The sequence below is a fragment of the Mustela putorius genome, unplaced genomic scaffold (assembly GCF_011764305.1).
Source record: "Mustela putorius furo isolate JIRA1106 unplaced genomic scaffold, ASM1176430v1.1 tig00003867_pilon_pilon_pilon, whole genome shotgun sequence".
NCBI classification, from domain to species: Eukaryota; Metazoa; Chordata; class Mammalia; order Carnivora; family Mustelidae; genus Mustela; species Mustela putorius.
In genome coordinates, this window is record NW_025422019.1 from 30178607 (window position 1) to 30191583 (window position 12977).

At 45.5% G+C, this 12977-nt stretch overlaps 1 protein-coding gene across 1 annotated transcript in view; it reads left to right on the forward strand.

The window, feature by feature from the left end:
* Positions 1-2239: 2239 nt before the first annotated feature.
* KIF5C (kinesin family member 5C) overlaps positions 2240-12977 on the forward strand; it is a 156541-nt gene continuing 145803 nt past the window's right edge. The window contains exon 1 of the mRNA XM_004757858.2: positions 2240-2766. Coding sequence (XP_004757915.1) covers positions 2641-2766 — 126 coding nt within the window. The 5' untranslated portion in view covers positions 2240-2640. The remainder of the gene's footprint in view (positions 2767-12977) is intronic.

Consider the following 12977-nt stretch of genomic DNA (forward strand, 5'->3'; position numbering starts at 1 on the left):
GTCTGTCTTCGCAGCTAGGCAGAAAAACTGTATTCCCAGGTGTACTTGCATTAAATCAACAGATGTATTCCTTAAATTAACTAAGTAATGCTTTTGTTTTACCACCATTTGTTCAACACACAACAGCAATAACCACCACCACCACCACTAACATTCAAGGGTTTGTACTATGTGCACGTCAGGCACCATGCTACATGCTTCAAAAGTATTATTTCTTTTAATTCCCTCAAAACCTCTATGAGATGATTATTATTCCAATTACAGAGATAAAATGGAGTCTTAAGGGATTTTTTTTTTTTAAGATTTTATTTATTTATTTGACAGAGAGAGATTACAAGTAGGCAGAGAGGCAGGCAGAGAGAGAGAGGAGGAAGCAGGCTCCCTGCTGAGCAGAGAGCCCGATGCGGGACTTGATCCCAGGACCCTGAGATCATGACCTGAGCCGAAGGCAGCGGCTTAACCCACTGAGCCACCCAGGCGCCCTCTTAAGGGATTTAAATACCTTTCCTTGGGTCTCACATCTAGTAAGTAGCCGGGCTGTTTACTTACTCAGGTAGCACTTCCTTCTAGGTTGGATTACTTACACAACACGCACTACTATGCACTAGATGCTAGAGACATAAAGATGAGGCAGATATCATTGCCCATGAGAATGTAGAGATAGAGATGTGCATAGGAGATTAGGAGTAGAAGAAGGAGGACACCTACCCTTTGTGGGCATTTAGTAAGTCAGAGAAGCCTTCCTAAGGAAGGAGGGTTGAGCTGAATCAAAGAGGAAAAGGTAGCACTGGAAAGGGAGAGTGGACATCTAATGGTTTAGCCAGCCCAGCACCATGTTCTTTTTCTGGGAATGACTTCCCTCTTCTTTTGGGACCTTCCCACTATGGTATTCCTCAAAGATCTTGCAAAGTTCTTCACTCTGATTGAGTCATCTAGGGCTAGACACCTAAGCCCATGCCAATCATAGGCTTTCCCTAGTTTTTTTTTTTTTCCCTCCAAACCCAAACCAAGCAGACATCTATCCTTATCTAGTGGTAGATATTGAAGAATGAATCCCAGGGACTTTTGGCAGGTGGGTTTCCTGACATTTGGAGGGATCTGGAGTGAGAGAGAATGAGGCCAATACAAAGAGGAAACAGGGACAAGAGATAGAGAGAGTGTGTGTGTTGGTAGCCTGCCTGTTCCCTGGCTCCATTGTTTAATCATTTTTTGAATAAGCAAGATAATCTGGATTCTTCTGATAAATTCTCCTTTTTCCATGGTAGCCCCAGTTGTGTTTCTATTAGTTTTTACTCTACGAACCCTATTTAATATGTTTACTTAGTAATAGGCATGAATGGATGACTCCTAGCGAGCAAATGGCTACACAAAGTATCAGAACAAGCACAGAAATCAGTGAATGGTGGAAGACACAAGTAGTTTGTCAATGTGTAAACATTACGACAAGAAGTGTAGGAGATGAGACTAGCAATAGACAAAAATCTGATCATGGGTTCTACACTATGCAAAGGACTTTAGAACTTGATCCTGTATATATTCTGCTTATTCTACAGGTTCTAATTTGGCATTAGACAGAAGTTCTGTAAACCTCACTATTATGAATAGTAATTAAGAGGTTCTTAACCTGAAAATCACAGGCAGGCTTTTGTTGTCCCCAAATCCAATGAAATAGCATGAAAAATCTGTGGGTGTGTATGAATTTGTTTTTGGTTCTTGTTATGGAAAATGTCCTCAACTTTCATCAGATATTAAAGCAGTCCCTGATCTAACATATGTTGTGAACTGGTATGTGCAGGCATTTTAGGGAATGATGGCTTCAAATATTCATGCAAACCTTTTTTCCCTTAATTTCATCACAACTCTTACAAAACAGTTCAGCAAAGAAAAAATACTTTATAATGTTTCTGCTGGCCATTGATTTAAGGCTTTTCCTTGGAGATCATGAAAACATGTAAAGAGGGGATATAGACCTGGTTTATATAGAGATTTTAACTGGGAATGCTGGAGATGACCTCCACCCTGTTCTTGGCTTGGGCAGCCAGACCAGAACTATAGGCTTTCGGAGGTGGCATCTGGGGTACTACCGTTGTACCCAAAAGCCAATGTAAGTAGCATCCTTGTCCTTCCACCAGCAAGTGGAGAGACTACAAGTCCCAGGATTCTTCCACACTTGGAGCCGGGGCGAGGGCGGGGCGGATCTCTGCAGTGACGTCACCATCCCGGGGCGAGACGGAGGTGGGCGGGGCGAAGGGGCGGGCCGGGGAGGTGGCGGAGCGCGCTGGTGCTGATGCAGGATGGCTGAGCGCGCAGGAGCCCGGGAGGTCTGAGCCGGGCGAGGCTCGCTCCCTGCGCATCGCCTAGTCCGCCGGCCGCGTGGTCGCGGGCAGGTGGGCCCGGAGCGCCGCGCCCGGCCGGGGCCAGGCCAGGGAAGGCAAGTCTGCAGGACCCGAGGGGCGGGAGGCTTATAGAAACCTGCCCGGTCTGGGAGCGGCCCGAGCTGCCCAGCCCGCCGAGTTCGCGATGACCTGCTGAGAAGCTTCGTTGGAGGCTGCAGGCGGTGCGGTTCGTGGCCTCCTCCCTCGTCCTGCTGAGCCCCGACCCCCCACCCTTCCCCGCTCCCCCTCCCTGCCGCCGGCCGAGATGGCGGATCCAGCCGAATGCAGCATCAAAGTGATGTGTCGGTTCCGGCCCCTCAACGAAGCAGAGATTCTCCGAGGGGACAAATTCATCCCCAAATTTAAAGGCGATGAGACCGTGGTGATTGGGGTAAGTGTCCGGGATGTGTGGCTTCCCTGCTGCTTCGCGCCGCAGCCGGGCTCCCGAACGCCCCAGACAGCAGAGGTGTTCGCCACCCCTTCGGACATCCCCCACAGGGTTGCCCTCTCCCATAGACTTGAAGAGAAACCCCCTCCCCCACGCCCTGTAGTTCGCTCCCGGGCGGTGGAGGGGCGACTGGGGGCGGCAGGGCGGGCCCAGGTGGGGGGCGAGGAAGGGTTCGGCGCCGCCATTGTTCTCGGGGTGGGGGCCCTCGTGGGCCTATTGTTCCCGGCTTGGCCACGCCGCGTGGGTTGAGTGCTCCCGTTACCCTCAAGCGGGGTTCTCAGGTTCCCCTTAAAGTAGGATCTCTGCACCCCACAAATGATTGCAGGCATCAGTTCGATTTATCGAACACTTTACCTGTTCTTCTCACGACCTTTGCAAAAGGAAAAGAAAAAAGGGTACTGGAAAAATCCTAGCCTCGGCTGGGAGCTCCCACGCCGTGTAGACGCGGCTCCCCGCGGCGTTTCACCTTGCCCTGCGTGCAGAAGGCGGGGGATGTAGAGAACTGATGGCCTTGGTGTCCCCGGGAAGGCCTGGTATGTCTCCTGCTTCCTCTCAATCCAGACTGCCCTGGACGTGGTCTCCGGGTCTGACCCCTCCCCAGTGCGGCGACCTGGATGGAGAGTAGGCTGTGTGCCCACATCTGTGGGGCTAGGGGGCCCTGAGCGCAGCCAAATAGCCCCTCTCTGCCAGGAGTAGAAGTTACTTTGTGTGGTTGGGTCAACCCCTTCCCCCACCCCCCACCCCCCACCCCCCCAACCTTTCCTTCCGTCCCCTCTTCCCCTCCTCCCACTTGGCTCCCTTTCTGCAGCCCGGGCTGCCGGTGGGGGCAGGGAATACCATTGGGTTTTAGTTCTTAAAGCAATATGTCAAATGAAATAAACCAGCGTTTCCCACCCCCCGCCCCCCGCCCTTTCACCCTCCGTTGTCCCCAGCGTGTGTAGCTGACGGTGCCCTCTTTGTATGCGAGCCGCGTGGGGAGGGACCGACTTAATGGGAGCCTCCCGATCCCCGCTGACATATTCCTGGCAGCCCGCTCGAGGCTGCTGATGCAGCCTTCCCGTCCCTGGCATTGATTAAGTGATGTCATCCCGATTACTGAGCATGCTCCGGCTAACCCCCTCCCTCCGATTCCCCCAGTGGCTGGTGTATTTAGGTCAAGTGATTGACAGGTGACAGTTGATCCAGGGTCTCTGCCGGCGTCTGCCAAGCCTTTCTTGAGCACCAGAGGCTGACGTTTACCGGCCCAAGCAGCCCCAGTATCCTCCTTCACCAAGGTTGTGCTGCAGTCCCTGCGAAGGGCCCCGGGGGACTAGCAGGTGCTAGCAGAATCGGTAGGCGGTCGTTCTCAGGCGAAAGGGAAAGGGTAATGGAGGCGAGGCCCTGGCCTTTGCTCAGGAGCTTCATCTCCTACCTCCCTTAGAGAGGGAGCTCCCCATGACCACCTCTTTCCCCCTTCCCATTTTCACAGTCATCTGGAAACCCTGACCTCCAAATGCTATGTGGATTGGTATTTATTCCAAGAGCTGACCTATGAGGGTAGGACAGAGGGCTTTTCTCTCCGCTTAGTGTTAATTTGAAGAGAAGGTGTATGCACAGTTATTGATGAGGAGGAGAATTCTATACTTAATGGCAGATATGGGATCTGCAGCCAGCACATGGGGCAGATAGAAGCTTGTTTGGGTTACACCTCTCAGCTGGGATCAGCCTACAGTCTGATTTGCTGTTTCCTGAGCTGTGGTTTAGATAGAGTGGGAGTTACTGGGGACATCTAGTCCCTGCCCCTTACCTTGTAACAATTTTTTAAACAAATAATTATGCAGCGCTAGAGGTTTTAAAGAAAAGACTGGAGTTGTTGTTTCTTCTCCTTCCACTTCTCCTCCTCCTCTTTTCTCTCTTCCTTCTCTTCTCCTTCTTGCTCCTTTTCATCTTCCTCTTCTTCCTCCTCCTCCTCCCCCCCTTTTCTTTTCCTCCTCTTCCTATTCTTTCTCAGTCTTCTAAGAGGGATACACCAAGACTAATGAAATAGAATAATCCTCTTTGATCTGTGCGCAAGGCAGAGATCCTAAGAACTATACCTATTTCCCATCTAAGAATACATATGATACTGACTAAGTACATTATAACAAAGTCACTATAAGTGACTATAAGTAATTTCAACAAAAAATTGTGGATGTGAATATGCATGTAACTCTTCAACCGTAAAGTGAAAATTTTGATTATCTCACTATAATCCTTTAATACAACAGTTTTGAATTTTCTTTAAGAAGTTTATTTATTGGGGGACGCCTGGGTGGCTCAGTTGGTTGGACGTCTGCCTTCGGCTCAGATCATGATCCTGGAGTCCCGGGATCGAGTCCCACATCGGACTCCCAGCTCCATGGGGAGTCTGCTTCTCTCTCTGACCCTCTCCTCATTCATGCTCTCTCTCACTGTCTCTCTCTCAAGTAAATAAATAAAATCTTAAAAAAAAAAAAAAAAAAAAGAAGTTTATTTATTGAAATAAAGCATTCATATAGAAAAGTGTTTTCATAGGGTACAGCTTATAAAGCTCTTATAAGTAACCACTGCCTTGTAACCACTGGTCAGACTAAAACAGACATTTTGGGGACCCCAGAAGTCCCATTAGGATCCCTCCCAGTTACTAGCTGCCTCTCCTTTAGGGTAACCACTCTTTTAACTTCTGATGCTATAAATTAGCTTTTTTTTTTTTTTTTTTTTTTTAAATAAACCTGATATACATAAAACCCTATAGTATGTTTGCTTTCGTGTGTGGCTTCTTGCAGTCAGCATCATGCTTGTCAAATTCATCCATGCTGTGGTGTGTAGTAGTACCCCATTGTATGAACGTACCACAGTTTGTTCGTCCATCAACTGTTGGTAGACCTTTAGTTTCCAGTTCGGGGTTAATATAGACAAAGCTGCTGTGAACATTGTTTTATACATTTTTTGGTGAGAGTACACACAGAACAGAAGACTGTCAGATGCTGAAGATATTGGGATTGTGCTAGGACCATTCTTTTCCAAAATAATAAAGTGTAACCAAAGGAAAGGACCATTCTAGCAGCTCTTATCATGTTTTGTACACTGAGTGGAATGGTTCCCACGTCGGTTCAGTTGCAATTAGCCCACATGGCTGGTTCAGTTGCAGGTGGAGACCGCCTTAGGTGAGCATTTCTTTCCTTGCTTGTAGAAGTGCAGATTGTGGGGATGACCAAAGAAGGCCAGAACCATCCAGAAATGTCAGTCATCTTCACTTCTAACAGATACATGTAAAAAATGAATTTCTGGGGAGTAGCTGTTAGTCTACATTCAGAATCCCAAAATTCTCTCTCTCTCTTTTTTTAAACCACAGTCATTTTTTTTTCTTTAAAGTTCTGTTCAATTTTTATGGAGATGTATGTTAAGAGAGATTATGCAGGTGGAGTTTCTAGATTTGTCTGTTTAAGAAAATGTCCTGTCTTGCAGGAATCACCTCTACCACTCTTGCATCCCCCCCTCCCCCCCCCCCCAGCTCCTATACAAAGCTTCCTTTCTCTGAGCACCCCAGCCACAGTCTCTTCCCACTTTGAACTCCTATGGCAATATTTTGTATATGATCTTGTAACTTTGTTGTCTTAGATTGTTATTAGTTTTATCATATGTCTAATGACATTGTAAGCCATGTATAGAGATACTGACCATCTGTATTTTGCTTCTTTGTACTTCCCAGGGCCTTGCCCACAGAAAGCACTTAATAAGTATTTATTGATCTCTTTGTTGAATCTAGAAATCTTCACTTTGGTATATTTAACTTATTTTGTGGGCTGTTAATTGGCTCTAGGCTTCAGGGAATAGGTAAAAAATCAGTTTTAAAGAGAAGTGCTATTCCTTTGAGCAGCCCTGGTAAGACAGCAGAATATCATAAGAAAATTGGGAAAGCACTACCTTCAGCTTTGTTAAAAATTTAAAAAGCTATCGACAGTGGTGGTGAGCTAGAAGTGGAGGGTGGGGATGGTCTAGTGATTAGAAAGGGACTCCACATAGATGAATTCTTCAGAGGAATAATATTGGATTTATAGCATATCTCGAAGTACACCCTCTCACCCGCCAACCCCCCTTCCCCCGTTGGCTGCTTAAAGTCCTGGTGAGTCAGCCATTACTTAAGGCTCTGACTATTGGTTTTGATCTATCTGTATTGATATAAACTCTGTCTTGGAGAGTTCCCAGTAAGGTTCTTTGAAATAGACCTTGATACTTACGTTTCCTCATTTGGGGCTTTCCTCTTCTTCAGAGTCCTAGGGAAGCAGTAAGTTCTGACCTATTTGACATCAGCCATGAGCTCCGAGCTAGTCAGTGGCATAGAAGGTGGCCTCATTCTGCAGGAACTTAGATTAGTTGTGGGCAGTGAATGGGCAGGAAAGAACCAGGACCAAAACCTCATTCCAAGTTAGAGTTACTGTGGAGTTAAAGACTAAAGAAGTGAAGAAATACGGCTAATTTTTTTCTTTTTGTCCATAGTAATGGTCTCTAAAACCAAGAATATTAAGCAGTTTTCATTTTAAATTTATATGGAGTAAAATCACTTTTTTGAGGATATAGTTCTATCCTTGGGGCTTTGAGAAGTACAGAGTCGTGTTGCTATGCTCTGTTAGTTTCCTTTTGCTGTTGTAACATAATTACAGATTAAAGGCTTAAAACTATACAAGTTAATTATCACACAGTTTCTGTAGATCAGAATCCATCAGAGCTGCTAGTTTCTCTGTTTAGAGTCTCTAAGGTCAAGGCCAAGCTACATGGCAGGGCCATGTTCTGTTCTAGGGGCAAATCCACTTCTTTGCTCATTCAGGTTGGTGGCAGAATCCTTATAGTTGTAGGAGTGAGGTCCTGTTTCCTTGCTGGCTGTCAGGCCTGGCTGTTCTCAGATTCTAGAGTCCACTGCGAGGTCCTAGTCACGTGGCCCCCTTGTCATCTTAAAAACCAGCAATAGGTTGGTCCCTCTCATGGTTCACATCTCCCCTGCAACTTCCATGGCATGTCTGTCTTCCTGACTTTCCTGCCTCCCCCTTCCTCTTTTAAGGGCCTATCTGATTACTATGAGCCCACCCAGATAATCTGCGAACATCTCTGCATTTTAAGGTCATCTGATTAGCAACCTTAATTACATCTGCAAAGTCCCTTTTACCCTGTAACATTCGCCTATTCACAGATTCGAGCAATTAGAGTATGAACATCTTTTGAGCCCATTATTCTGCCTACCACACACCAGCATACTCAAGATATTAAAGTTTTGTTTATGTTCCCACCAAAGCCCTCATGCTACCCTTCTGTAGTCAAACTTTCTCCTGTCTCTTAACCCCTGACATCCACTTCCTCTTCCTCTCTATAATCTTTTTCTAGACTGTCATGAAAATGGAAACACATATTAAAGATCTTTTTGAGTCTGGGTTCTTCTACTTAAGAACTCTTAGAGAGTTGTGTTGTTGTTGCATGTTTCAATGGTGTATTTCTTTTTATTGCTTAGTGGTACTCTGTTACATGGATATAACACAGTTTGTTTATCCATTCTCCCAGTGAAGGGCTTTTGGGTTGTTTCCAGCTTGGATTGATGCTGAATAAAACTGCCGTAGGTCTTTGCATTTAAGATTTGTTTTTTTTAAAGATAGTTTTTAAAAGATATTATTTGACAGAGAGACAGGGCAAGAGAGCGAACACAAGCAGGAGAAATGGAAGAGGAGAAGCATGCTCCCTGCTGAGCAGGGCTCTGTCCCAGGACCCTAGGATCATGACCTGAGCCAAAGGCAGATGCTTAACAACTGAGGCACCCAAGTGCCCTGCATTTAGGTTTTTGTGTGAGGGTAAATTTTGATTTCTCTTGGGTAAATACCTAAGATTATATCAGTCATATTTAACTATATGATTAACTCTAAGAAACTGCCCAATGATTTTTCAGAGTGATCATACCATTTTGTATTCCTTCCTAAAAGTAATACTTTAAGCCAGGATTTTATTTATTTAAAAGGTTTATTTATTTATTTATTTATTTGAGAGAGAGAGAGCATGAGAGCAGGGACAGAGCAGGGACAGAGCAGGGAGAGCAGGGCAGGGGCAGAGAAAGAAGCAGACTCCCCACTGAGGAGGGAGCCGGACACGGGGCTTGATCCCAGGACTCTGGGATCATGACCTGAGCTAAAAGCAGATGCTTAACCAACTGAGCCACAGAGGGACCCCAAGCAGGATTTTAAAGAGTTTATTCAGTCACTGTGTCTAAGTGAATACTAATAGTAGTGTTCAGTAGTTGAGATAGATCAGTCCTTCATACTTCTGTGCCCTAAGTTCAGAGATGTTTATACCACTTGAAAATGAACTAGTGGTTTCCAGTAAACATACGCTCTGAATCCCTGGGATGAGTGAACACAAGAGAGTCGCTATATGGGCCCCTGAGGCCACTCTATGTTCAAGGTGAGCACACAGTCGGTACTTCCTAAATGATTGGGGTTGGTAGAGGCGGCAGGGAGTCGGACAGAACTGAATGCAGTTTCACTAGCTAGCTGTGGGGCTGTTTTTCAAGTTGTTAAGCTTTTCTTGGCCTCAGTTTGATCATATTTAAAATGGAGATATAATTACTTATCTTACAGAGCCATTAGAATGAAATGAAAGGAAGTGGTCGAAAGAGTATCTATCTAGCACAGAGAAAATGCTCAGTAAATGCTAATTACCACCCATGTTTCCTATCAGCCTTGTAATTTTCTCACTTTTCAGGAACAGCTTTGCCCCCCAAAATTATTGCCCTTAACTCTAGCCCCTGGAAACCATTTGTACTTCCGTTTCTTAGGCTTTTGTTCACTCTCTTCTCCTGCTTGGAGGAGCCTCTTTTTTCATCTCATTTGTGAAATTCCTATCCACCCATGAAGGTAGAGCTCACTGTCTGTTTATTTACAGACTATATAAGATGATCCTTTTATTTGCAGTGATCATTTATAAGAAAGAGTGTGTGTGTGTTTGTGTTTGTGAGTGTGGGTGTGTGTGTGTTTTATGGGTCTCTGCCTCCTTCCCTGTAGTTGTTTCGTTGCTTAGTCAATGTACCTTGATTGCGGCTTCCTTCTTCTCTTGTTTGGTGTGTGGAATCAGGTCTCCATAAACACCAATTTCTGCATTACCTTAAATAACTTGGGTTATCACTGGGGATTTCCCTCTGCCTCCACCTGTGCTAGTCTGGCCCAACTCCCTTATTTAATGACAATGTTTTCCATTCTTGGCTTTTCTTCCCCATTTAAAATAGGAAACCTCCCCCACCTCTGGGTTCCCTTTGGTCCCTGCCTCAGATTTCTCACCTGTGTCTACTTATTAAACAAGCAAAAACAGAATTACCTGCTCCCTAATGATCTTTCTTGAGTTAAGAAAAACTAGTCCCATTGACAGATCCAATTTCACCTTATTTCTCTTGGGTTATTTACAAGGTCCTCTTTTTTGTGGCTGAGAAAGCTCCTCCTTTAACCCATTTGCTGCATACCAACCAAGTTTCTTTCAGCAAGGGACTGTCTTGTTGCATGTGTGGTAGCGCAGAAAGCGTGGGAGATCACGCAGAAAGTGTGGGAGAACATGGAGTTTCAGATTCCTCACAGTGGTTGGCATAAGTTAGACAGCCCAGGACCATCTCCCTGCTCTGAACCTTTTAGTTGTGTGGACTTGGACAGACTGTTAAAGTTTCAGCCTCCTGGTCTGTGCAATAGGGCTAATACCATTGTCCCATTTTTTTTTTTTTTTTTTTAAAGATTTTATTTATTTATTTGTCAGAGAGAGAGCGAGCGAGAGCGAGTACAGGCAGACAGAGTGTAAGGCAGAGTCAGAGGGAGAAGCAGGCTCCCTGCAGAGCAGGGAGCCCGATGCGGGACTCAATCCCAGGACGCTGGGATCATGACCTGAGCCGAAGGCAGCTGCTTAACCAACTGAGCCACCCAGGCGTCCCACCATTGTCCATCTTGTAGGGTTATTGTGATGGTCAGAAGAGTGAATGCATACAGAGTGCTGTGCACAGTGCCTGGTATAGAGCGGGCATTCAGAAACTGTCCACTTTATAAGACCCACCAGTGGTTACTTCTCTGGGCTCTTGTCAGAGTGACTAATCTTGGGAAAGCCCAGATCCCTCTCAGCTCTCCTGGTACCCTCAGGTTGTGGGGGGGGGGGGATTATTCTGACACTTGGAAAAATAGGAAGGAAGATTATTGTGATAGGTGTCAATGCTATCAGAATTGGGGAGACAAGTGAGGCTCAACTCAAGATACCAGGGGAGCTAGGTTGTGGGGGTGGGGAGGTAGATGAATGGACAGCTCTTAAAGGAGGCATCAGGGGGAGGGGAGTTCTTGCTAAACTGACCTAACAGGATTCTTGCTGAAGGCAGGCCAGATATCCAGGTGTCGAGATCTAAGTACCAAGGTAATCAAGGGTGCTGAGATATTGAGGGTGGGGGGAATCTTTCTCTAAACTGCCCTAGCAGGTTTCTTGCTAACACTGGACTCTGCAGGGACAGACACGGAAGTTTAAGGTCAAGGCCCAGTTGAGAAGAGGGCTCAGAGGAGCCTGACTAAAGTTTGGTCAAGGAGAGAGCCTTTGTCAGCTGAGACCCAGATGATTCGGTGGGGGCATTCAAGACCTTCTGTATTTGGGGCCTGCCTGACTTCCTGACCTCACCCCGTCACCCCATGTTCCAACTATGCTTCTGTTCCCCAAATGATTAGGCTGCTAAGTGTCCCCACCCTACCCCAGCTGCTTACACCCCACATGCCTGGAACAGCTGTCCTCAAAGTGTAGCTAAATGGCAAGCATCCATTCGCTTTCAGGGTCTCATCCCATTAGTGCCTCCCCTGAGAATTTTTCTGACCAGCCCTTTTGCCCCTCAGCCCTGGCCAGAATTAGACACTTCCTCCTGTGCTCCCCTTATCCATGGATAGCTCCTGACTGACCTCCCCCAGCACTGTGTTTCATTTATTTGGGTATATAGGTCCTTTCTTTCAAGAAAACTGAAAATCCTTTGAAGGAAGGAAATGTGTGCCATTTTTAAACATCTCCAAGGACTGGAACAGTGCCTGAAACAGAGGAGATGTTCAGGACCAGATGTCTTTGGAAAGAAATAGAAGAATGATCATCGTAGGCTGTTAGATGCTACAGTCTGGAGTTATTTGCTTGGGTTTTTACCTTGACCCCTCGCCAGCCCTGGTAATTTGTTTTTCTTACCTTGGACATCTTCGTGGTTTTATTGTTACTGTCTCAAATGAAATAGCTTTTTCAGCATTCTGACATATTTCATGTTCATTGCAAAAATACTCAGATCATGCAGAAAAGCAAGAAGAAGGTGTAAAAAACACTTTTAATTTTATGAACCAGGAAATACTATCGTTAATGTTCATTGTGTATCTCAGAACCTTTCCATTTTGTAAAATGCCATACTTTGTTTTAAACCAAAGATAGGGGGGCGCCTGGGTGGCTCAGTGGGTTAAGCCGCTGCCTTAGGCTCAGGTCATGGTCCCAGGGTCCTGGGATCGAGTCCCGTATTGGGCTATCTGCTCAGCAGGGAGCCTGCTTCCCTCTCTCTCTCTGCCTGCCTCTCTGTCTACTTGTGATCTCTGTCTGTCAAATAAACAAATAAAATCTTAAAAAAAAAAAAAAAACCAAAGATAGGATTTTGTAAAAATCTGTTTTGAAACCCACTGTTTTGCTTAATGGTATACTTGGGATATCAGCATTTTTAGAGGCTGCATATAATTCTATTATATATCTAATCAATACTTTAACCATTTCCTAATGTTAGACATTTAGATATTTCTGCTTGTTTTTCTTTCTGTATAAACAGAGTGTGATAAACATTGGTGCACACATCTTTTTGTGCACTTGATTGATTGTTGTTTTAGAATACATTCTCCAGAATTGGGATTGCTGGGTAATAGGATATAGAAGATTTTAAGGCAGCCATAGCTTTTTGAGAGAGAGCAGTTCAGAGATGGTAAATTGTCCTGTTTTATACTCTCACTTCTTTGCCTACCAGCTGGAATTGCTGCCAGTTTTTCTCATAAGGCATCCCTTCATACCTGAACTAAATTAGATTCTTACCAAGAGTATGTGCTCTGTCATGCACTGTTAACCCGTAAAGCCAGAACACGGCAATGCCTTTAGACTTCTAA